Genomic DNA, 26,254 nt, shown 5'->3' on the forward strand with positions numbered 1-26,254 from the left:
CTGACAGTTTAATGCCCTCATTGTTAAGGTGGCAGATGTGTATACCTTTTCTCCCACCTTTCTAAAGCTCTGGAATCTCTCTGAAGGTAATGGATTTTTGGCAGTGGAGGCCTTAATTCCCTTGGGACCCTGTGAAATAGTTTCTGGGTCAGCCGCATGACTTTTGTATAGGAATTGGTGTGAATCAGGAACCCGGTAATACCTGTCAGGCTTGACTGGAGCTGGAGGTAAAGAATCTGGGTTAAGGTTGGCCTCTGAATACACATCATCTAGTATGTCCAAGACAGGAGGTATAGCCAGAGGCCTGTGCTGAGGGAGCAAGAGAAAATCCCTGAGCCTTTTCTTGGAGTCAGAGTACTCTTGGCCTTCCCAGTGGAAGTGTTCCCTCAAGGTATGCAAGGTTTCCCCAAAAGAGAAATCCTCAGGGGGGAGACAGAGGGAATGGACTCATCTGCATCAGAATCTTCAAAAGGGGAGTATGAATGTTCCTGGTCCTCAGAATGTTCTGAAGTAATGGAGGCCTGGTCCGAGGAAGGGTATTCTTCCTCCACTCTGGGCCTTTTGTCCGAGGGGGGTTGAGAACCCCTGATAAGAGTAATCAAATCCTCAGCTATTTTGAGCATCTGCTTTTTAGGCATGGGGCCTTGAGTGGGGCCCTGTGGAGCTTGTCTTAGTATGCATGGCTGCTTTAGATTTAGTGAAAGCCTTAATGGAAAAAGAAGAGGAGGGCCTGAAGACACCTTGAGAGGAGGCAGGCCTATCAAAACTCTGAGTTTCCCCGCCAAGAGTGGTTTTGGTATCTGTAGTCGGGGTGTGGGCCGAAGAGCCTGCGACCTCGGGTACAGAAGACACCGCTAATGAAGTGGGCTGCGTAGGTGCCTCGCTGAGAACCGGAGCGCCTGTAGTCTGCTTTAGCGTGGTATCGGTAGAAGTCGCGGACCTCATATGTCAGTCCTTATTCTTTGCGTCTTTTACTCAAAACTGGAGTCGGAGTATCCGACGACATAATGTAATTAAACTTTTTGCCAAAATAGTGTTGGGCGAACTCCGCCCGACGCTTAATAGTGCGTCTGTTGAATGTAGCACAAAAAGGACAGGCCGAGACGTCGTGGTTTGGGCCTAAGCAAGGAATACAGAGGGAATGGAAATCCTTATGCGGTATTTGCTTCCCACATGAAATGCAATTATTAACTTTGTCTGACATCGGTCTGAGGCAAGAAAAGTTTCCCCAACGGGGTACTTAGCTTTTAAGAAGTCTTCGGTTGAAAAATATTCGTAATCTCAGGAGCTGGCCGACCAGCACTTGCGAACTGCTAATGCTTCGGGCACCGTGCGGCAAGAAAGACTGGAGAAAATGGCGTCGTCTGGATCTTTTATAACCCTGTCGCACTAACGTCAGGGAAGAAGCGACGACATCCGATGCCAGACCTAGACTTTGGAATTCGGTCGACCGAGGACTCGCTTGACTGCAGGAAAACCCCATCTGTTATGACTGCAGCTGTATGCACAATGAACATGTGCACTGGAAGCTTTGGAAGCTGGCTGACCTGTGTGTGCTATATCCTGCAATAACATATAGTTTAAGAACTGGTGTCATTCTCATTTAGCATTTCATAAAGAAAAACTACTACAGTGTCAAAATTAAAGTGTCATTCGGCTGAAGGGCTATTTTTTTTTTTTTTGTTGAACAGGCCAGTTTATCAGTTATACTGCAGTTTTACTCCCTCCCCCCACCCAACAAAAAATGAACAGGTAGCCACAGCCTTAAACACCAGACTTTTCCGGGAAAAGAAAACAATCCAAGCCACGTGACAGCAGTGCTAACTTCCCACTTCCCCAAATAGTACAGCTTTGTACCTACCATAAATGTAGATGTTAGAGTGCTAATACAGCTGCAGTCATAACAGATGGGGTTCTCCTGCCGTCAGGCGGGTCCTCGGTTGGCCGAATTCCAAAGTCTAGGTCCGACGTCGGTTGTCATCACTTCTTCCATGACGTCAGTGCGACAGGGGTATAAAAGAACCAGCAGACACCATTTTCTTCAGTTTTTCTTGCCCCAGATGTCAGGTGCCCCCAGAAGGAAGGCAATACATAACTGTGTAATAAAGCAATGCCATATAATCAAAATACAGTAGTGCAAGCAAATACATCAAGAATGAATACCCCAATCAGGTTGCATGAGGAGATGTTAGCCAATAGGCCTGTCCCAAGAGGGGAAGGAGGGAGGGAAGCCTGGACTGCAGCTGTATTAGCACTCTAACATCTACATTTATGGTAGGTACAAAACTGTACCATGTTCATCGTGCATACAGCTGCAGTCATAACAGATGGGTAGAATCCCAAAGCTAAGAAAGGGGTGGTAGGCACTAGGTGGAACTAGGAGCCAGAATGCCCTGCAAGACTGCAGTGGCAAAGCCCGCTCTAGACTTGGAGTATAGTGGAAGGTGGTAGTGCTTGGAGAAGGTATGCACAGAACTCCAAGTGGCTGCTTCTAAAATATCTTTGGTAGGGACTCCTCTGAGAAAGGCTGCAGAGGTAGCCGTGGCCCTTGTGGAGTGAGATCTGATGCCTGTAGGTACAGTTTTGCCATGAAAAGAATAGCAAAAGCGTATGCAGTGGGCTATCCATTTTGAGATTGTCTGTTTGGAAATTGGCTTTCCTTGAGCTCCTATAGCATAGGACACAAAGAGCTGTTCTGATTTTCTGAAAGGCTTTGTTCTGTCCAAATAATAACGCAGTTGTCTGTGGATGTCCAAGGAATGTAGTAATCTCTCCCCTTTGTTTAGAGGATTAGGATAAAAGGTAGGTAAGTGTATGGCCCGATTCAAAGCTACCCTGGATACCACTTTTGGCATAAAGGACGGGTTGGTTCGTAAGGAAACTCTGTCCTGATGGAAGATAAAAGGCTGCATAGCCATGAGAGCTTGTAGATCTGAAACCCTACGAGCTGAGGTAATAGCCAGAAGGAAAGCTGTTTTCCAGGACAAATATTGCAAATCTGATGAGGCAGCTGGCTCAAAAGGAGGCAAGGTCAGTTTTTCTAGAATGAAATGGAGATCCCAAGCAGGTATTGGTCGTTTCCTTGGGGGTTTTAGATTCTTAGCCCCTCTGAGGAACCGTCTTAAGAGGGGGTGAGAGAATAAGGGTGGATCAGTGTTGTATTCTGCAGAAATGGCTGAGGAATGGATTTTGATGGAGGAGAATGAAAGTCCACTGTTTAGCTGCTCAGCTAGATACTGTAATATTTGAGGTAAATTCAGTTTTCCAGGATCCTGGCCCCTTTTCTCATTCCGGACACAAAACAGTTTCCATTTTGCGGAGTAAGCTTTTCTAGTAGATGGCCTTCTGGCCTCCAAAATGACATCCTGCACCTCCTTGGAGAGTAGGGTCTGTTGTGATTCTAAGGAATCTTCCATGCGGCTAGATTGAGTGTTTTTAGCAGACTGTGAAGAGTTTTGAAGCTGTGCTGAGTCAGTAGAAGAGGCATTAGAGGCAAGGTCCATGGTGGGGAATGCATCAGGCTCCTCAGGAGTGGGAACCAGTGTAGTCTTGGCCAGTCTGGAGCAACGAGAATCATCTTTGGTCTGCTCTGGTTTTTAATAGAACTTTGGGCAGCAGAGGAAGAGGTGGTAAGGCATAAACTGTCATTGATGTCCAACTGAGAGAGCGTCCACTCTCCAGGCCTTTGGATGAAAAATCCTTGAGCAGAATTTTGTCAATTGGTGATTTTTGTGGGAGGCAAAGAGATCTATGTCTGGCCTTCCCCATGCTTGAATTATCTCTGTAAAAACTTGAGGATGCAACTTCCATTCGTGTGGATCTGTCATATTTCTGCTTAGGTTGTCTGCCAGCGTGTTTTCCTTGCCTGGCAAGTACTGTGCTTGTAGTTCGATTTGTAAGTCCAGGGCCATGTTCCAAAGTGACATGGCCAGTCTGCATAGGGGGTATGAATGGGTTCCTCCCTGTTTATGTACCACATTACTGTGGTGTTGTCCGTTCTTATCAATAGTTGACCTGGTTGCAGAAGGTCTTTGAAAGCTATAATAGCATTTATTACTGCTAGCATTTCCTTTTGATTGATGTGAAGGTGCTTTTCTTTTTGGGACCATTTGCCCTGAATGCACCGATCTGTCATGTGCATCCCCCAGGCGTAGTCCGAGGAGTCTGTTGTGATGACTTGATTTGCTTGAGGCTTGCTGAATGGGAGACCTGCGTTTGGCATGCTTGAGCCCATCACAGAAATTCCTTTTGAAGACATGGAATTAGTGGTATTATTGTTTCCAAACTGTGGCTGTGTTGAGACCATAGGTTTTTCAGGTACCATTGAAGTTTCCTCATATGCAGCTTTGCACATGGGATTAGTAAGATGCAAGATGCCATGAATCCCAGAGCTGCAGGATTTTCCTTGCAGTCGTCTGGTGCAATTTGCTAGTGTTCTGAAGTATTGAGTTAGTTGCCCCTGCTTCTCTGGCGTGAGGTAGGCCATCTGGGTGTTTGTGTCCAAGTTGGCACCCAGGAAAATTATTTTCCGAGAGGGTATTAGCCTTGATTTCTTTTTGTTGACTGTATCCCAGAGAATTCAACAACATTATTACACAAGCCAGATGTTTCAGAAGAATGCGCTTGCTGTCCGCTTGGATCAGGCAGTCCAAATAGGGGTATATTTGTATCCCTTGAAGTCTGCAGTAGGCAATTACTGATGCCAGGCATTTCGTGAATACTCTGGGCGCAGTAGATAAGCCAAAGGGCAATGCAGAGAATTGATAATGGGTTGAGCCTGCAAGAAATCTGAGGTATCTTCTGCACTTTTGTCTGATTGGGACATGCAGGTATGCCTCCTTGAGGTCCAATGTTACCAGCCAAGACTCCTTGCCCAGCATGGGAACAAGCTGCTGTAGAGTGAGCATCTTGAATTTTGGTACGAGTAGAAATGTGTTTAGGATGGATAGGTCCAAAATAGGTCTCCAATCTTTTCCCTTCCTTGGTACCAGGAAAAGTCTGGAATAAAAACCTTGACCTTGTTTGTACATAGGTACCTCTTGAATAGCTTTCATGTCTATGAGATCTGAAATTTGTCTTTGTGCCTCTGCCCTTTGTGTGGCAGGTTTGGCATGCCTCTCATTTTTGGAAGGGTGTGAAAATGGAATCTGTAGCCTCTGCTTATAATGTCCAGGATCCATTTTGTCTTTTGTGACAATATGCCAATTTTTTGAAAATAATGCCAGTTTTCCGCCTAAGGGTGCTGCCATTTGAGTCTTGCTTGGCATGCAAAGGGGAAAGTCATTGTGCTTGCTTTCTGAATGATTGCGAGTTATCCTCACCACCTCTGTGTAGGAGCTTGCCATTGTCTGCCTCTAAACGATCCTTGGGATTGCCCTTTGCCCCTCGGGCGCCTGTAGATTGCCCTTTGCCCCTCGGGCACCTGTATCTACCTCTTTGGGTTCTGTCCGTGGCTGGAAAGGACCAATTTTTGGAAGGCCAATTTCTACTGAAACGTGGGGGTTGTACCTGTAGAAAATCTTTCACAGTTTGCATTGATTTAGCCTTTTCCTCCATTTTCCTTAATACCTCCTCAGCATTATCACCAAATACATCCTTTTGTAGAGGGGAATCTAGTAATTTAGCTTTGACATGATTCTGGCAAGGTTTGTTCCTTGAGCCAGGCATGTCTACGTATGACTGATCCTGTAACAGCAGCTCTACATGAGGCCTCTAGAACATCAAAACCACATTGTAAGGTATGTTTACCCACTTGTTCTGCACTATGCATCAAAATCCTGCAACTCCTTCAAGTCTGGTTGTTCAGGTTGTGACATTTTACTTTTCAATTGTGATAACAAAAACTGTTGGTACTTTAGCATATGGAACTGGCAGTTTAATGCCCTCATGGTTAAGGTAGCCGAGGTATATACCTTTTTTCCCCACCTTTCTAAGGATCTGGAATCTCTCTGAAGGTAATGGATTTTTAGCAGTGGAGGCCTCAATTCCCTTGGGGCCCTGTGAGATGGTTTCTGGGTCAGCAGCATGGCTTTTGTATATAAACTAGTGCGAGTCAGGAACCCTGTAGTACCTGTCAGGCTTGACTGGGGCTGGAGGTAGAGAATCCGGGTTAAGGCAGGCCTCCGAGTACACATCTAGTATGTCCAAGACAGGAGGTATAGCCAGAGGCCTGTGCTGAGGTAGCAAGAGAAATTCCCTAAGCCTTTTCTTGGAATCTGAATAATCTTTGCATACCTTAAGGGAACACTTCCACTGGGAAGGCCAAGTTTCCCCAAATGAGTAATGGGGGGGGGGGATACAGAGGGAATGAACTCCTCTGCATCAGAGTCTTCAAAAGGGGAGTAAGAATGTTCCTGTTCAGAGTGCTTTGAAATAATGAAGCCCTGATCACAGGAGGGGGATTCTTCCTCCACTCTGGGAGTTTTGTCCGGGGGGGGGGGGGGGGGGGGTTTGAGAACCCCTGATAAGAGTATCCAAAACGAACCCGAATAAAGTTCTAGTGAAGCAGTCACGATCCAAATATATTTTTATTATATCACATAAAAAACAGCAAGTTAAGCGCTTTCATCTACAGTCGTAGACTTCATCAGAACATTTAATAAGTTTGAAACACTTGTATTTATACCAGAAAAACCGCCAAAAATCACAATTAATCAATTAAAAGTTGTTGTTAACTTAAAGTCACAGTTATTTTATCTAGTGCTTGCATCATTTCCTTGAACATATTCATGTCCTGTTTACATATAATAATATTGATAATTGTATTATTATAAATTTCTATTTTAAAATATCCAACATTACATCATTTATTCACATATCTAATTACATATATTTAAAAACTGCTACCTATATTGTTAAAAGAATTTTTTTATATAAAAACTTGTGCGAAATTCATACTTCTATTTGAAGCCTTCCTATTACTTAATAAGTGTAAAGTTTTGTGTAACACTTTTATTGCATATATATGCACTACATCTTATTGCATATAACATTAACTGTATAGCATCAATATGATTTATACTTAATAAATGTACTACTTAGTTATCTAAAAAAACAATATTAGACATAAGACATACAATATACTACATAAAACCTAATCTCTTATAAGGGGCTTAGTGGGTATGCAATCATTCAGGCCTGGAGGTACCGTTGCATTTAACCTTATTTGCCATCTAGTTTCCTTTTCTGAGACTTGTGCCTTAATGTCACCTCCCCTGGGATTCTGTTTAATTACTTCCAAAATACCAAACTGAAAACCTTTACAGAACCCCTGATAAGAGTAATTAAATCCTCAGCCATTTTAAGCATCTGTTTTTTAGGCATGGGGCCTGGAGATGGGCATTGTGTAGTTGGTCTCTTAGAATGCATGGCTGCTTTAGACTTGGTGAAAGCCTTGATGGAAAAAAGAAGAGGAAGGTCTGAAGACACCTTGAGAGGAGGTAGACCTGTCCACATTTTGAGAATCACCGCCAAGAGTGGCTTCGGTATCTGTAGTCGGGGTGTGGGCCAAGGAGCCTGCGACCTTGGGCACAGGAGACACCGCCAATGAAGTGTCTTTGGTATCAGGGGCTGCGTAGGCGCCACGCTGAGAACCGGACCACGTGTAGTCTGCTTTGGCGTGGTGTCGGTAGAGGCCGCGGACCTCGTGTGTCGGTCCTTATCTTTGCGCTTTTTAGACAAAACTGGAGTCGAAGTATCCGACGACATAATAGTTAAATGTTTTGCCAAAATAATGCTGGGCGAACTCCGCCCAACACTTAATGGCGCGTTTGTTGAATGTAGCACAAAAGCGACAGACTGAGACGTCGTGGTCTGGGCCTAAACAAGGAATACAGAGGGAATGGAAATCCTTATGCGGTATTTGCTTCCCACATGAAATACAATTATTAACTTGGTCTTACATCGGTCTGAGGCAAGAAAAGTTTCCCCAACGGGGTACTTAGCTTTCAAGAAGACTTCGGTTGCAAAATTTTAGTAATTTCAGGAGCTGGCCGACCGGCACTTGCGAACTGCTTCTGCTTCGGGCACCGCGCGGCAAGAAAGACTGAAGAAAATGGCGTCTGCTGGTTCTTTTATACCCCTGTCGCACTGGCGTCAGGGAAGAAGCAACGACAACCGACGCCGTACCTAGACTTTGGAATTCGGCCGACCGAGGACCCGCCCGACGGCAGGAGAACCCCATCTGTTATGACTGCAGCTGTATGCACGATGAACATCATCCCATCTTCCAATGACAAGGACTTTCTCCTCACTAAAACCATCACAGTAACCCCTGGTACTAATACTGCTATCATAGCTAACATTCCAAATAGAACCTTCAACTGTCTTCTACTGCAGAGAATCAGGAAAGTCAAGCTTCTAGAAAAATATACATGTTCAGCACAAAATCCAATCTTAACCCTGATAGTCTAAAAAGTCAGTACAATATACACCATAGCTTATACACTCAACCTCTCTTCCCAGTTTAAACATGTGCATTTAACCCCTCTGCCTAAATTCCATAATGTTAAATTTCAAAAATCTGGTTCAATTTTCATTATGCATCTCCTGGCAAAATTAGTACAGAAGTGAAATTGATGATCAAACTCCCTGAACATAATTATGGATTCCAGATGCCCAACATGGTTTTAGACATGGATTAGCACCTTGACAGACCTGTACAAAAGCCATAAATACTATATACAATATAAATAATGGGCTACTTAAACCAAGAGCTATTTCTCACCAAATTAGTGTCAGCTTGTCTGGGATGGCCGCGGTGGTGCAGCGGTACCATTGTCACCACACAGCAAGAGGTTTGCCCGTTCGATTCTCGGCTGGAGCGCCTTCCGTGTGGAGTCTGCATGTCCTTCCCGCAGTTGAGTGGTGTTCGAAAGACGTGTGAATGGGCGTGCCTTCGTTGAAGGTTGGGCGTCTAGCTGGCACCTCAGCACCATAAAAATCTATTGCCAATCATTAGCGGACTGGAGTTCCGCTGTGGCAACTCTTAACCGGGAAAAGCCGAAAGAAGTCAAGTTTAGATTTTCAGGAAGATTCTCTACCACCACTTTGAGACATGGGAGTGTTCGGAGGGTGGGGTCTGTTCTCTTATCCATATTGTTCTCATTGTTCTTTCATTTTCTTAAATCCTCTCAAACGCCCTTCCCTGAATCTGACAATTTACTTAACGGACTTGTTGCTTTTAAACTTCAGTCACCTACATTTTCAGGCAGAACTAAATTAACAAAGACGAAAATACACATCAACCTCAAGAATATAAAATATTTTGCACACAGATTTTAGTAAACTTGCTGGAGATGCTAGAGCCCAAGAATACCAATATTGAGGTGTTGCCATATCATCCTTGCCTCACACGGACAAAACGTTTTGCACCAACTAAAAAAAAACTTGCACAGTAACAGGTTTACTGGCTCCAGTAACAAAAAGGCATTAGCTCAAAAGGGTGCTTTAGCCAAAGCTGGAGTATGGCATGAGCTCATCTGTGAGCACATTACTTCAGACAGCCATTATCCAAAATATGCCATTTCATCTATTTAGAAAAGACAAAACCCACGACTGGGAGCTTCTTTAAAAGGCAAACTTTGCTTCCAGTCATGGGATGAACTATCCACATCTCCTTTGCTTTTGTAAGAAGGGCACACACAATCCTAGATATCCTCAAAGCTGGTAAAAACCTTCATGACTGAACCTTACCACCTTTTGGGATAAGAAAGCATTTAGTAAAACAGGGTCAGAATGCGCCAACATTCTCCGTACAAGTAAGAAACACTGCAAAATCTCCAAACTAAACTCACAGAGCATCCATTACAGAAAATTTCCACTACTTCAGGGATACTAAGCAAACAGTAAAGCATGTGCTCTATAGTGGCCTGCTCTTTTACTGATGCCTTGTTCCGAGATGAATGTTCAGTTAACAATGACTAACTTCTACTTAATGTATACAACTAAGCATGGTTTGAATTATATACTCACTGTTGCTGTTTCTATAGCAACTCCCCCCCCCCCCCCCATTTGACTTGTTATTGAACCCATGTCATGAGAGAAATGGGCTTTCAGTCCAACACTCAGTTAAACAAATACAACATGTAAAACCGAAAAGGTCAAAACATATAACTACCTACTGGAAGTAGTGAGAGACCAGACACTTCAATTAAATAAGTGCAACAAAACGGCAATTTTCAAACCCTTATGTTATATCTTTAAAGCAATCCCCACAATCCAATGATATGGTTTGGATATGCATACGGACACTCCTATTTATGTATATGGATATTATGATTTGCAATACCTCAGAGCAGGGACAGTATCCAGTCTGAAATGGAATCATCTTAGATTATTCATACCCCATCCACACTAAGCCAACAGGTATGGTGCTAAGAATTTCAAGTACACCCACAAAGTGCTCACGTACGAGCATTAAGACACCATTTTAAACAGTAGCAAATGCACCTTTAATGATCACAGGGATTTACAAAGACTTGGCAAGGCATAAACTATTATGCAAACGCACACCCATACCGCTCATCCTCTATGAGCAAGAAATCTGAATGAAGCCATAAAAAATGGGGGGACAAAGGCCAAAAAGTAGGGACATTTTTAAAATATTGCTCTTAGAATGAAACATTTTGCATTAGCAATAATTCTGATGGGTATGAAGTCTGAAACTAATGGTTTCATTTTCTGAGTTCAATCCTATTTTCCAGAAAACCAAACTTTTGAGGAACAGAAAAATACAAGGCAAAAATATGGACAATTAAGAGCTATGTGCGCAACTAAAGTGAGGATCAAATCATTCATAATGTTTAGCTACCAACACAGAAGCTTACCATCTTGGGCTGTTGGCATGAGGGCACGATTACTGTAACACTACAAGCAAGAGCACCAGACACAAATATTTACCTTATGTACATCATGTGAAATGAAAACTACTTTTACTACAGTGTTAAATCTGTTAGCAGTTCCATCTTCATCACCACTAGTACCAAGTCTGGCAGCACTTAAATCAACTAGTCTAAAATTCTCAGGATCACAATCCCTCTATACCCACAATGCTGAGAGCCTAAAGGTCTTTGCCAGCCTACAAAAATTAGAGCACAAGACATGAATAAGCTTTAGGCAAACTTAATCCCACTCCAAAATTGCAGCCATCAGTATTGAAGCTGGGAAGAAATGGTGACAGGGGAAACTGCCAGTAATGACCACCAAGGAAAGTACACCGCTTTCATACCAGATGCTGAGTTTACATTTTGATTAGGAAGTCCAAAGCTTGGCCCCCCTCTGTAGGTTCTTCAGCAGACCCCCAAAATGTACTATACCTTGAATCGGATCCAGCTTAGTGCCTTCCAAACGTATTCAGCGATATCTGCATTACAGCCACACAAATCTGCAATTCATGGAGGCATTCCTAAAGAAAGTCTGCAAGTGGCAACTGCTCCAGGAGAATGAGCATTTCTAGATTCTGGCCAAGACTTGCCTTATCTTTGATAAACTTCATGAAGTATGACAGTCAAACCTAAAACTAGAGTAGTTTTTGGAAAAGTGAATAGTATGGAATCCTTCCTTAACATTCACTCATTTCAAGTAAACCTGTGTGTCTATGTACATCCATAATGCAGCAAGTATTCCCCACAATTCATGCAATAAAAGCTAAAACAGATGGAGCTGTATTAGCCTGTGGTTACTTCCAGCATTTTGGCATGAAGGGTTGGTCTTCATGGACACACGTAGAAGGAACCAGATTAGCACACACAGGCTGAAGCTCCTAGCAGAGGATGAGTCCAAAAAGAGGGGCTTCCATGCGACACTTCTATTCTGTAGCAGAATGCTCAAAGGGAAGCAAGGGAAGCTTCTCCAAAAAATTGAATACCACCATGGTGGAACAAGAGACAATATAAGATGAAATAATCTACAAAGCTTTGAGGTGCACCTCTAGGTGAAGCTAGAGAATATGTATCTTAATGAAAATTTGATATGGCTGCTAAGCGTACCTTGCCAAAAGAGAAGCCAAGACCTGAATCAAAGTGCCATAACTATTCTACAACATTAAGTACAGGAGCAGTAAATGTATACAGCCCCCCCCCGCGAGACACCAAAGCTGAGGAAACCATACTTTGGGCCAACAAAAGGCAATTTAAGAGGACAGGCCTCAAGACATGGTCTTTTCCAGGAACTTGTACCTATCTGGCCTGCTACTGGACTGAATAGCACTCAGAAGTGTGGAGGGAGTTCTGAACACATGCAGGGTGAAAAAGTCATTATTAGTTTTCTAAGTATTGACATTTACACCGGCATCGTAGATCAACCATGGCTCCTTAGACCCTCTCCTCCAGACACTTCCCAAAGTAAAAGCAGAGGCATTTGTGGTCAGTGTAGTCAGGAAATTAAACTTAAAAGGGCTTGCCTGGGAAGGACAGACTCTAGGGCTCACCATGAGGTGTTGCTTGTACTTCCTGGGATTTTTGACCAGGGGCATCCTCGGCATCCTCTTGGTCATATCTAAAGTGGGATGGACTCAAGGAAATTCCTTATGAGGACACCAGCCTTGAAAGGAGTTGAGCTCTGCAACATCCATGCCAAATTAAATATCTACAACAGGTCACTTACATTGAAAGTAATGACCCACAGAACAATGGGTTGACAGATGGTCTCAAAAGGAGCTGGGGGTCAACTCAAGCCCAGCGGGGAAGGGTCAGGATCCAAATCAATTGCGAGCAGAGAAGGTGCTAAAGTCCCCCCCCAAAAGTTAACAGTGGAAAACACCTGGAATCAAAGTGCTGCACACAAATGTATACTATATCCTCTTAGTCACACTGGACAGAAGCAGACCAGCAAAACCTAAAAAGGTACAGCGGGGCAGCAGCCAATTGGCATAGAACTCTGGTTCTGACAGTATACATGACAGTGACTCTACATCTCCTGCTTCACTGCAGCAGGCTCAAGAAGACCACCAGATAGTCAGAGCAATATCCTAACACCACTTATTAGCTACAGAAACACTTTATGAAACCCTCTCGCTCCAACTGGTCTGGAGAATGGGACAAAATTAGAGGAACCTATAGGAATGACATCTTAAAGCAGGGAAGTCCTGAATTTTTCCAAATCCAAGCTATTCTTCCCTTCAAATTGTAAGGCTTGAAAAATCAGCACAGGTATAACCTTCTGAAAACTGAACCTCAACATTTCTTGGTTAACCCCCCCCCCTCCCCTTTAGAGGTTTGGGACCCACCCCCAAAGTATCAAAATGGTAAAGGTGGAGGGAACCAGACAGACAACTTCAACAGACTAGGATCAAAATGGAATGGACTGACATGAAGTGCATACAGGCAGCAGTTATAAACCAATCTTGAATGCCGTTCAATAAAGCAGTAACCTACCATTTCAGTGTGGCTGCCTTAAATGCTCAGATATGAAGGTGTGTCCTTACACACAGTATTGTGAGCAAAGGTGAAGGACCATTGTAACACTAGTGCTAGTCTAGCCAAGCCCTGACCGCCTTAATGGTGGAGATGAAAAATCCCACCCTCAGGCTAAAGATTTTGCCAAATAAAGCTCAATGTTCCAGCTGTGTACTTCACTGTGAAAAGACAATTTTACAACTTCAAGCTGTTATTTTGCCACTGCTTGGAGTGTTTTAGAAATCCATAAGAGGCTTGGTGGTGTTCTAATTAACCACATTCTAGTATGGGGTCAGAACAAAAAAAACTGCAAGAACGACTAGATTTAAAAGGGGCAAAATCATATAGACAGACAAAAATGGAAAATTAGAGTTACAGCGCAGAGGTATATGTTGCTGTCAATATCAGAAATTGATATCAGAAAGCTCAAACCTGAACTAAAATTCTCAGTAGAATACATCTGCATTATTACTGTTCAACAAGATCTTATGAATATTCTTTGAATAAGTTCAGTGCATTCAAGTTCATCATGAACATGTTCGATATGGTTCGTCTTTCAAAAAAATTTTGTAGAGATCAAGGAGGAGAAATTTTTGAAATTCTTAAAATGATGAACTGAAGCACTTGCATCTAAATACTTTTGCTTCAAGTCACATTACAAATAGATCCCAGTCAGAAACGTGCAGGCAGAGAGACTCTGAAAGAAGGTATACCATTTGCCTGTGGATCCACAGCTCTTGAAGAGAAATATTCAGACAGAATAGGCCAGTTAGCTACATTAATGTTAAATGTTAGTGTATATTTATGGTAAAACTATTGGTAGAAGCAAAGCAGGCCACAAAGAATAGCGGTGTAAAATCTTACTATTACCATAGATGTTCTTCTCTTCAATGTTGCAGTATTCTTAATGTGGGATTCCCCACCTCAGGTGACCTGAACGTCAGCTCGTATGCAAAAGCTTAAGCCTGGTTATGTGCGTAGGACGTCAAACGTAGGGCCATAAACCAGGGATCTTAAATGTGACATCTGCACTCACAGACCTCAGAACTTAAACGCCCAGTCGGACAGTCCAGTAGAGAGCCAAATGATGTCCACAAGAGGTGCAAAGTGCCATTTGCTGTTTAGTATGACCATAGTCTAGGGGGTGCCCTTTAGATAGGTAAATAGAAAAAGGGGGATAGGTGGGGGGGGGGGAATACTGCAACATGGAAAAGAACATCTATGGTTATGGTAAGGTTTTGAACTATTCTACATCCTTCTATTCCTGTGTTGCAGTATTAGTGTGGGAGTGTGTAACAGCTTAGAGGGAAGGGTGGAGGTAGAAGTAGCCGATTCCAGAAAGCCCTGCAGGACTGCCCTTTCAAACCCTGCCCTGGTGACATGGTCCAATTTGCAGTGCCTGGTGAAAGTGTGTATGGTGGACCAGGTGGCTACTTCCAGAAGGGAGGCTGTGTCCAGGCCTTTGAGGAAGGCTTTGGAGGACACCACAGCCCCACTAGAATGAACTTGCTCCCTGGAGTAGGTCCTTGAAATGGTGGGAGTAGCAGATGGTTTGTTTGGAGACTGCCTTGCCCAGGTCTCTGGGGTGGAAGGATAAAAGGAGTTGGTTGGATTTTCTGATGGACTTGTCTGTGCATTCAGGGAATGGAGCATTCTCTCACTGTCATTAGTGGGAGAGGGGAAGAAGGTGTCAGGTGAATGGATTGGTTTAAAGGACAGTTAGGTGATCACATTTGGCATGAAGGAAAGGTTAGTGTACAGGGTCACCCTATCCTTGTGGAATGTAGTGTAGGGTGAAGCAGGCCATGAGAGCTTGCAACTCTGACATCCTTCTAGCAGAGGTAAGGGACACCAGCAGTACAGTCTTCCAGATGCACATTTGGAGTATTGCAGCACTGAATGGAGGCAGTGGGAGTTTTTCCAGGATGATGTTTACTTCCCAAGGAGGTAGGACGGGTTTTCTTGGTGGTCTGATGTGCAAGACCCCTTTCAGGAATAATTTAACATCCAGCCTGGCTAGTAGAGGGAGTTCCAGTAGTAAGCAAGCAGAGACTCCAGATAGGTGGACTATCACGGAGGTGTATGAAAGGCCAGCCTTGATAAGTTACCCATTCTAGTCCTGATGTGTGATCTGCTTGAAAGGGATCCCTGTGCCTATGGAGATGCCACTTGGAACCTTTCCCATTTTGACATGTAGGATCTCCCTGTAATAGGTTTCCTGGCCTCCCTCAGGACTAAAAGCACATCCTCAGAGTAGTGGTGTCAAAGGAACTAAAAGTTTACCACCCAGAGTGTTAGACCCAACATCTGTAGGCAAGGGCAAATGAGATCCCTTCTGTTGTGCGAGTAGGGGCAACTTGTGGTGATTGACCTTGGCTAGTGAGAGTAGTAGGGGGAAACCAGTGCTGCCTTGGGCAATAAGGAGTCACCAGCAAGATTTTGGGTTTGTCCTTCCTGATCTTTAGGAGGACTTTTTGAATGAGAGGGAAGGGTGGAAATGCATAGAGAGATTGATCCTTGGTTCAGAATTTCTTCAATTGTCAGTTCTGGAGGGAGGCAAACAAATCTACCTGAGGTGTGCCACAACAGTGGGCAAGGTCTAGAAAAATGTCCCTGTTCAGCATCCACTCGTGCTGTAGAGAGCATGTTCTGCTGAGAAGATCTGCTTGTTGGTTGCCCTGGGAAGGGAGTGTATGTTGCCTGAAGGGATAAGTTGTTTCTGGAGTCAAGGTCCCAAATCTGGATCGTTATCCAGCAAAGGAGGCAGGACTTGGTCCCTCCTTGGTTGTTAAGGTACCACAAGTGTGGTATTATCTGTGAAGATTTGAAGGGGGCCTGGTTGCAGGATTGGAAGAAAGGTTTTCAGGGCCAGAAGGACTGCTGTCATTTCCATCATATTGATAAGGTTATTTTGGAATAGGATTACCAGGTCTCCTGTACCATGAACACCTTCATGGTAGCCCCCCCCCACCCCCACCCTAGGTCTGAAGCATCTGTATGCATGTGCTGGGCTGGGGGGTTGAAGTGGAAGGCCTGAGGTCATTTGTTGAATCCATCACCTTGGTTCTGCTTTGAGGTAGGGCAAGAGTGTGATCAAACTCTGGAGGGTCAGTGTTGGGACCACACATTACTTCATGTACCACTGCAGTTTTCGCATATGCATTATGGCCACAGGCAGCATAGGGATAATGGTTGCCATTAGCCCCAGGACCTGCAAGAATAGTCTTGCAGTATCTGTTGAATGTTGAACCTGCATTAGATTTTGGAAGTGGGTAGAGAGGGAGAGAACTTTGTCCTGAGGGAGGAATGCCCGTATCAGGTCTATTCTGATCCTGCAGCCCAGAAAGCTTTTGTCCTGCTGGGGGGGGGGTAAGGTGTGATTTTGGGATGTTGATGGCGAATCCCAAGCTCTGAAGCAGGGAAATGGTGAAATGCAGATGTTTTTTGTTGGGTGTCCTCGGTTTCTGCTAGAATGAGGATATCGTCTAGGTAGGGGTAAATTTGGACACCTTTGGTTCAGCAAAAGGCTATAGCTGGAGCTAGGCATTTTGTGAATACCCTGGGTGCAGCAGATAAACCAAAGAGCAAGACTGTAAATTGAAAGTGTGAACAGAGCCCAATGAAAAGCAAATATTTTCTGTGGGAGGGTTTTATAGGGATATGGAGATAGGCCTCCTTCAGATAGAGAGTGTGTGGCCATAAAGGCCTGGGCTGGCAATAGTGGAAGTGTTTGTAGGGATAACATCCTGAATGATGGAATTTTTAGGAATAGGTTTAGAAAGGATAGATCCAGTATTGGCCTCCAAGGGACATATTTTTTGGGGAAAAGAAATAGTTTTGAGTAAAAGCCTTTTCCTTCCTGTCCTGGAGGGACAGGTTCTATACTTCCTAGGTTTAGAAGGTCCTGTAGGACCGGAGGAATAAGGTGTAGTTAATTTTTTGGGGGAAATAGAATGCCCCCTGTAAAGGGCTTTTCCTTCCAAGACAGAAAATATTCCTCTTGTACTATTGCCAGCACAAAGCGGTCCGAGGTGATTATCTCGGAAGGAGGGGAGGCAGTGGGAGAGAGGGGCTGACAAGGGGGGTAATGCAAGGCAGTCATGCATTGATGGAGCCATTTCTAGCATGAAAGGGCAGTCTTTGAATAGGATTTGAGGTTGCTGGTCTGGTAGTGGTCTGCCTCCTGGTTCCTCTCCTATGCCTGGAAGAGGATGGGGTAGCAGTTAGTGTCCTGACAAAGGTAGGCTTAGCAGGTAATTTCTGTAATATTTAGGAATGGGAGACACCTGCAGGTGCTTGATGTCTTGAATCTCTACTTTTCTCCTGAAGGTTTTCGAAAAGGTCTGCAGACTGTTTACCAAACAGGAGGTTGTGGTCTAGAGAGGCATCCAGGATTTTTTACTTGAAATCCTCTGGTATGGGTTGAAGGCATAGCAAAGAGTATCTGCGGAGTACTAATGCAGAAGCTGCGGACCTTGCAGAGGCCTCTGCTGTACTATAAAGTACAGTTTTGTACCTACCATAAATGTAGATGTCCGATAGGCATGCATCTGCAGTCCTTACAAATGGGTTGTCCTGTCGTCAGGCAGCCCTTCGGTCGGCCGGATTCCAAAGTCTGGGTCTGGCCTCGGCTGGTGTCGCACTTCACCCGACATCATAGCTGCAGTTCTTCGGGTATAAAGGCATCAGCAGACGCCATTTTCCTCAGTGTTTCTTGCCCCAGATGCCAGGTGCCCTCTAGGAAGGCTAAATTTGGATAAATGCAAATGGTTCCAAATAGTAGAGAGCAAACAAAAAATAAGCATGTATGTACATATATACAAACAAATACACCATAATAGATTCCACCAGCTAGCTACAAGATGGGAAAATACCCTAGGAGTACCACAGAGGGGAAGGAGGGTGGGTAATCCTGACTGCAGATGCATGCCTATCGGACATCTACATTTATGGTAGGTACAAAACTGTACTATGTCCTTCAAGGATGCATCTGCAGTCCTTACAAATGGGTAGAATACCATAGCCAAACTGGAGGAGGAGGAGAAATAAGATTATGGTGTAGTTAAGATCCCTTGCAAAACTGCAGTGGCAAAACCTGCTCGGGATCTGGAGTAAAGGTAAATTATAATGCTTGGCAAATGCATGCACGGAGCTCCAAGTAGCAGCCTCTAAAATGTCTTTGGTAGCCACTCCTAGTAAAAAAGCTGTGGTAGTGGCTGTAGCCCTTGTAGAGTGAGGCCTGATGTTTTCTGGAGTTTTCTTCCCATGGTAGGAACAACAAAATCTAATGCAATTTCCTATCCACTTAGAGATTGTCTGTTTCGAAATTGCTTTTCCTTCCATTCCTGTTGCATATGCTACCAGTAGCTGGTCAGTTTTTCTATTGCTCTTGGTCCTGTCCAGGTAGTAACGTAATTGTCTATGTACATCCAAGGTATGCAACAGTCTTTCTCCCCTGTTCTGTGGGTTGGGGAAGAATGTAGGTAGGTGGATAGTTTGATTTAAAGATACCCTGGAGACCACCTTTGGCATAAAAGTAGGATTAGTTCTCATGGACACTATCTTGATGGAAGATCAGGAAGGGCTGTACTGCCATTAATGCCTGTAGCTCGGATACCCTTCTTGCTGAAGTGATTGTAAGCAGGAAAGCAGTTTTCCATGATAAGTACTGTAATTCTGCTGTTGCTGCTGGTTCGAAAGGAGGGAGTGTCAACTTTTCTAGCACAAAGTTCAAGTCCCATGCTGGCAATGGTGGCTTCCTAGGTGGTTTTACGTTTTTAATTCCTCTCAGAAACTGCCTGAGTAGAGGATGTGAGAAGACTGGAGGATCCAAGTTGTATTCTGCTGAAATAGCTGATGCATGAATCTTAATGGAAGAATAGGACAGGCCGTTGTGGAAGAGCTCTGCCAAGTATTCCAGGACGTTAGCTATGTTTACCAGTGCCACATTTTCTCCTTTTGCAGTACTCCAAAATGAGATATCTTTTCCATTTTGCTGAATAATTTTTTCTTGTTGAGGGTCTGCGAGCCTCCAAGATAATGTCTTTAACCCTTTGAGATGAATCTGGGTTATTTGGTCTTATGCAATGCTCCAGGCAGCCAGCTGCAGTGTTTTCAGGTTTGGATGTAGGGTTTTGAAGTTGTTCTGTGATAGCAGGGGAACAAGGGGCAGAGGCCATATTTGTTCTAGAGACATGCTCCTCAGTAATGGGTACCAATGTTGCCTTGGCCAGTCTGGAGCTATCAGGATGATCCTTGGACGGTCTTCTTTGATCTTCAATAGCACCTTGTGCATCAAAGGAAGAGGTGGGAATGCATATGCTGTCAGGTTTTTCCAACTGAAGGATAGGGAGTCCACTTTCCAAGCAAGTGGGTGGTACGTCCTTGTGCAGAATTTTTTCAGTTGGTGGTTGTGTGGGGATGCAAATAAGTCTATTTCTGGTAGTCCCCATTTCCCTGTAATGGTTTTGAAGATGTCCGGATGCAGCATCCATTCGTGAGCATCCGTGGTAGTTCTGCTTAGGATGTCTGCTAGTATATTTTCTTTTCCTGGCACAAAAATTGCTTGTAACTGAATGTTGAAGCTCAGGGCCACATTCCAGAGGTCCATTGCCATCCGGCATAGAGGGTATGAATGTGTGCCTCCCTGTTTGTTGATGTACCACATAACTGTGGTGTTGTCAGTCCTTATCAGCAGTTGATCCTGTTGAAGAAATGGTCTGAATTGCCAGTTTTACTGCCAGCATTTCCTTTTGATTTATGTGTAGGTGCAGCTGGTCTTGAGTCCATAAGCCTTGTATGCACTTGTCCAGCATGTGTGCCCCCCAACCGAGGTCTGAGGCGTCTGTTGTGATGGCCTGGCTTGGCTGAGTGTTGTGGAAGGGCAGTCCCTTGTTTAATTGACAGGCCTGAGCCCACCATTGGAATTCTTGCTTCAGGCATGGAATTATTGGAATTTGGGTTTCTAGGCTGTGCTTGTGCTGAGACCATAAATTCCTTAGGTACCACTGCAACTTTCTCATATGTAGTCTGGCATGTGGGACCAAAATTATGCAGGATGCCATGTAACAGAGGGCTTGCAGGACTTTTCTTGCTGTTAGCTGGTTCTGCTTTGTTAATGCCATGAAGTAGAGAGGGAGTTGCTCCTGTTTTTCTACTGTCAGGAATGCCATTTGTTTTGATGTGTCCAGATCTGCACCCAAGAAGGTTATCCTTTGGGATGGTATCAGCCTTGACTTTTTTATATTGACTGTGTATCCCAGGGCTTGTAGTAGATGAATGACCCTTTCCAAATCTTTTGTTAATTTGTTTTTGTTGTCCGCTTGTAACAGGCAGTCGTCCAGGTATGGGTAAATTTGAATTCCCTGAAGCCTGCAATGAGCAATTACTGATGCCAGGCATTTCGTGAATACTCTGGGCGCAGTAGATAAGCCAAAGGGCAATGCTGAGAATTGATAATGCTCTGATCCTGCAAGAAATCTGAGGTATCTTCTGCAATTTGGGCGTATGGGGACGTGCAGGTATGCCTCCTTGAGATCTAGAGTTACCAGCCAAGACTCCTTGCACAGCATGGGAAGAAGCTGCTGTAGGGTCAGCATTTTGAATTTTGGAACAATGAGGTATGTGTTTAAAGCGGACAGGTCGAGAATAGGTCTCCATTGGTTTTCTTTTCTTGGTACCAGGAAGAGTCTGGAGTAAAATCCTTGCCCTTGCTCCATAGATGGTACCCTTTCTACAGCTCTCATCCTTAGTGAGTTATTTGTTCTAGAGCTTCTGTCTTCTGATTTGGAGGTAGGTTTGGCATTCCTCTCTTCCTTGGTAGAGTATGGAAGTGAAACCTGTAACCTTGGGCTATTGTCTGTAAAATCCATTTGTCTCCTGTGATGTAATGCCAGTTTACTGAAAATAAGGCTAGCTTCCCGCCTAAGGGTGCTTCTAGTTGTTCCCTGGTAGGCGGTGCCAGAGCCAAGTCACTGTGATTGTCCTGTGGAAGTGGTGGTGGCTGGATCTGTGGCTGCACCTCGCTGGTTGTTATTTTGCCACTGACATCCCCTGTAGGCACCTCTGGATTGCCCCCTGCCTCTTGAGCGCCTATTCCTGCCTCTCGGAGCTCTGGAGGTGTCTGGAAAGGACCAATTCTTGGCAGGCCAGTTCCTGCTAAACCTTGGAGGCTGGACCTGCAAGAAATCCTTGACTGTCTGGACAGATTTTGCTTTCTCTTCCACCTTCAGCACCTGCTGTGCAGGGGAGCCAAACAAATTGAGCTTATCCATGGGAGCATCTAGAAGCTTTGATTTAACATGGTCTGGTAAGGACTGCTCTTTTAACCATGCATGTCTTCTGATCACTGTGCCAGTCATGGCTGATCTAAAGGAAGCCTCCAGTGCATCATAGCCGCATTTTAAGGAATGATTACTGACCTGCTGAATGTTATGTACCATTTCCTGTACAGATTTTTTATCTAATGGTTCATCAGAGGTTAGTTTTTTAGTTAACTGGTCTAACATAAATTCCTGATACTGAATCATGTGGAATTGGCAGTTCAAGGCCCTAGCTGAAAGAGTAGCAGAGGTGTAAACTTTTTTACCCCATCTCTCTAAGGCACTAGATTCCCTTTCAGAGGGGAGGGTTTTTTTGGCAGAGGTAGCTGCTACAGCCTTGGGTCCCTGGGAGATAGTTTCGGGATCTGCAAAAGGGACCTTATATAAATGATAATGTGTGTCCAGAACCCTGTAGTACCCATCGGGCTTAGCCGGGGCCGGAGGTAGAGAATCAGGAGCAGTACAAGCATCATTAAATGCATCATCCACAACAGTAAGTACTGGAGGAATGGCTAAAGGCCTATGCTGTGGCAAATGCAAAAAGGTTCCAAGCCTTTTCCTAGAGTCTGAAAAATCCTGGCCCTGCCATTGAAATTGTTCCCTCATAGCTAGGCCTGTGAGAGGGGGTCTTAGCAGGCACAGTTTTGGTAGTTTTTGCTGCTTTAGCCCTGGCAAAGGCCTTAATCGACATGGATGCAGGAGGCCTAGCAGCTCCACGTGCAGGGGTGGATATATCCAAATGGATAGTGTCAGATAAATCCTGTGAACCTGCAAGAGCAGGTGGGATTTCAGTAGCAGATTCAGCCAAGCTAGATGAGGCCTCGGTAAGAGGTAAGTTTTCGGCCGAAGGAAGAACCGTGGACTCTGTTTCAGCCGAAACAGAGACACTCGCGGTTGGCTTAACTGCGGTTTCGGCCGAAACTGCGGACCGCGAGTGTCGGTCCTTTTCCTTGCGCTTTTTAGAAATTTGCGTAGTCGGAGTATCCGACGGCATAATGTAAGCAAAAGCGGAGCCGAAAAACTCTTCAGCAAATTCCGACCGACGTCCAAGCGTCCGTCGGTTGAAAGAAGCACAGGCTAGACAAGCTACTACGTCGTGGTCTGGGCCCAAGCAAGGTAAGCAGTAAGAGTGGAAATCTTTATGAGGTATTTGTTTCCCACAAGTTAAACAGTTATTCACTTTTTCTGACATCGGCTGAGGCAAGAAAGAGTCCCCAACGGGGTACTTAGCTTTTTAGAAGTCTTCGGTAGTAGTAATCTCTGGTTCTGACCGACCGGCACTTGCGAACAGCTTCTGCTTGGCACGCGGCAAGAAAGACTGAGGAAAATGGCGTCGGCTGATGCCTTTATACCCGAAGAACTGCAGCTATGACGTCGGGTGAAGTGCGACACCAGCCGAGGCCAGACCCAGACTTTGGAATCCGGCCGACCGAAGGGCTGCCTGACAGCAGGACAACCCATTTGTAAGGACTGCAGATGCATCCTTGAAGGACATCTGCACTCAATATGTCTGGCCACTGGAGAAGGCAGGGACAGTTTTGACGCTACCGCTGTCTTGCTAGGGCAGTCTTGTGTGGATGACAGGAGAGTAGAAGCCTGGGATACAAGGTGCAAAGCATATTTTATCATATGGGTTTGGTAGTGGATAGCTCTGAAGGCTAGGATGGAAGAGGTATAAACCTTCTTGCCTATCCTGCCCATGTTTTTACTATTTTTGTCAGTAGGCAAAAGAGACTATGAAGGAATCAGTCTTGACTGCTAGTCAGGGGATACAGCAATTACTGCTGGGTCTGCCAGGGATGGTTTTATCAAGAATGTGTGTTCATCTGGAACTTTATAGAAACAGTCAGGTGCCTTAGGGGGGTAACCAGAAAACGCTGAATGACCAGGAGGCCATTCACTCACAGGAGTCCTACTGGCAATCCAACTCCTTGATGTAGGCCTTCATGCCCCTTAGGCCCATGGCCTCTTCCTCCTCCACCATTCCTGTTCAGTCCTAGGCCTGCCTTGGCTGCTTCTCTCCCCCGTCTCACTGCTCATGAAGGGGAAGAGCAGGAGGCTTACTTCTGAAGCAGCTTCCACGAGGCAAGTCACAGAGGTAGACTGTTCTAACGGACATCCCTCAACTCCTCAGAAGCTAGTGGGACGTCCAATGGCTGAGAGGTGGAAGTACTAGGCCTTGGAACCTTGGCCTTTTCCCATAGTCGTTCTGCTGGATCAGCCAACTCGGGATCCATCCTAAGCGGTAGCTTTTTTGAGCCTCTGGTTTTCTAAATACAGATTTGGGGTGGCCAGACTGCTTCGGAAGGTCTTTGGTACAAATGATTGACAAATAGGGCAAGAAATATGGTAGTGTTCTTGGCCTAGGCAGAAAATGCAACAGTCATGCATATCCTTATGATGAATCTGGTACCTGCATCAGTATTTACCCTTCTTAGTGGACATCGGCTAATGGCTGGGTAAAACCAACCAAGCTCAAGCAAGAATTAAACAAAATCCCCAACAGGGTACTTAGCTTTAGACGTCTTCAAAGTAGAAATGACATTCAGGTCGCCTGAGGCAGGAAATCCCACACAAAGAATACTGCAACACAGGACAAGGACATCATTTAAGACATCCTTTTACAAAGTACAGTAAAGACTGCAAGGAGATTTCTGAAATTTGACAGTCATGAAGTAAAAGTCAGGAAAAGAAACGTGCTAAGGGAACATCTGAATTTAATAGATCAAAGAGGACTTGTTTGGAAAAGATCAGTACAGTTGTGAAAGTATACTCAACAGTAGAATTACTAAATTAACCAGAATTTCTAAATGTATAGGATTTGGTAACAAGTGAGCACTAACTCATCTGGCCAAAAATAATCTGAGTTCTGTGGGTATCCCAACAGCCGTATGGACATCCTGGAGTGGGGCCTGCACTTACCTAATGCACTGACTAATGCCCATGTTCCAGATAGCGGGATACATGTCCAGTGAAGGGAAAGGCCCCATACCCTTTTCTTTCAGTTCTAAAAGCGGGCAAAATAAGCTCTAAAGGAGAATCATGGGAGGGAGCTAGTACTGTGACACCTATATAAAAATCTACTGCAAGTACAACTGTGCAAGCAGACCAGTCTTCTGATCTGCATACAAACCAGTTACAGCAGTACTATACACAACATACGGAAACAATACCAAAGCAATATCTGTACAGGGAGTTGGAAGCCTATGCTAACAATGGCCCCAGCCTGTCTTTTGTGCCCATTTCTATCCCTGGAGGGTCAGGCGCCTTTTAATTTTCTGGTTTGAGAAAGACAGAAGTTGAACGTGTTCTTTAATTTCAGTCAGACCATTTGACATAAAAGGTTACTGCTCACTCACTCTAGCCCACCCATCAACACTGAAAGTCTCTTTGCACTTAGGGTCAGCAACTTTGAAACCCTCCTAAATGAGTAATGGCCACCAAATGGGCAGTCTCCAAAATAAGTATTTGTGCAGACCTGGTGGCTGAGAGAGTAAACATTAATTCCAGGGTCCTAGAGAAAAGACCCCCCCCCCCCCAAACAAAAAAAAAAAAGTTTCAAATAGCTTGCAGAGGGCTGATCAGCTAAAACATGCATCTTAAATGCTAGTCCTGCTGCAAAAATAAGGTGACCCAAATGCCAATGGAACTGAAGGGAAAACAGTGCATTTAATAGGAACGAAAGTATCAATGGCTGCCCTGCTGGATGATTCTTGTTGCAACAAATGGAGAAATTTCACCAAGCTGTCAAATGCAAATTCTTAGTATTAGAATTCATAACTTCTAGCATGTTCCCAAAACAACAAGTGCTTGATAGGAATGAGCTCAGAGCAACCAGGAGTCTGTCTCCAGCCTTAAATATTTAAGTGCACCAGTAAGTGCAGATTCTGGATCGGGTGGTGTACTACTAGAGAAAGGGTCTATGGGGGGGGGGGGGGTTCACTCATATTACCAGCTCCCATTGCAGTCTGGGACAAAAAGGGGCCAGCATCATCCTGGGTCTCTTAACCCTCACCTTCTATAGTACTCTGGATAGCAAAAGAGTGGGGAGTGCACAAATGGAATACACAACTTCATAGCAAATCACATGCCCTATGTTCTCTTGCCTTCAACACTGAAGGTTTGTGTGGAAGCTTTGGAGTTGGCACTTGTCTAAGAAATGAAAAAAAATGTATTGTACCCCTTTTCTGTTAACCCTTTGAATGATTCTTCTCTGATACCACTAAATGATCGATGGTCAGCATTCTCCCAAGGATACGCAGGATGCTCCAAGACTTGGCTGGTCAGCAGAGGGAGTGGGTACCCCTTACTTGTTTATAAAAACAAGTGTGGTAGTGTCTGTATTAAGGATTCCTGGTTGCCAAACTAGTTTTGTGAACAGAAAGCCAGTATATTACTACCATTTCCTTGGTGGTACTATTTTGCTTCCCCTGTTCAGGACTTCCCTGAATATGGACCTTGAATGCATACATGTTATTAGGTTCAGATTTTAAAAAGAGTGCACAAGTGTGTGTGACTGACAGACGCGCGTGCACACAC

General features: G+C 44.5%; 1 protein-coding gene across 1 annotated transcript in view; it reads left to right on the top strand.

Annotated features, from left to right (window-relative positions):
- Positions 1-26,254, top strand: part of PLK1 (polo like kinase 1) — a 592,954-nt gene that overhangs the window by 81,875 nt on the left and 484,825 nt on the right. Inside the window, exon 4 of the mRNA XM_044089232.1 lies at positions 24,583-24,604. Within this exon, the coding sequence (XP_043945167.1) occupies positions 24,583-24,604 (22 nt within the window). The remainder of the gene's footprint in view (positions 1-24,582; positions 24,605-26,254) is intronic.

Source organism: Protopterus annectens, chromosome 12.part0 (genome assembly GCF_019279795.1).
Source record: "Protopterus annectens isolate FY-2018-M chromosome 12.part0, PAN1.0, whole genome shotgun sequence".
NCBI lineage: Eukaryota > Metazoa > Chordata > Ceratodontiformes > Protopteridae > Protopterus > Protopterus annectens.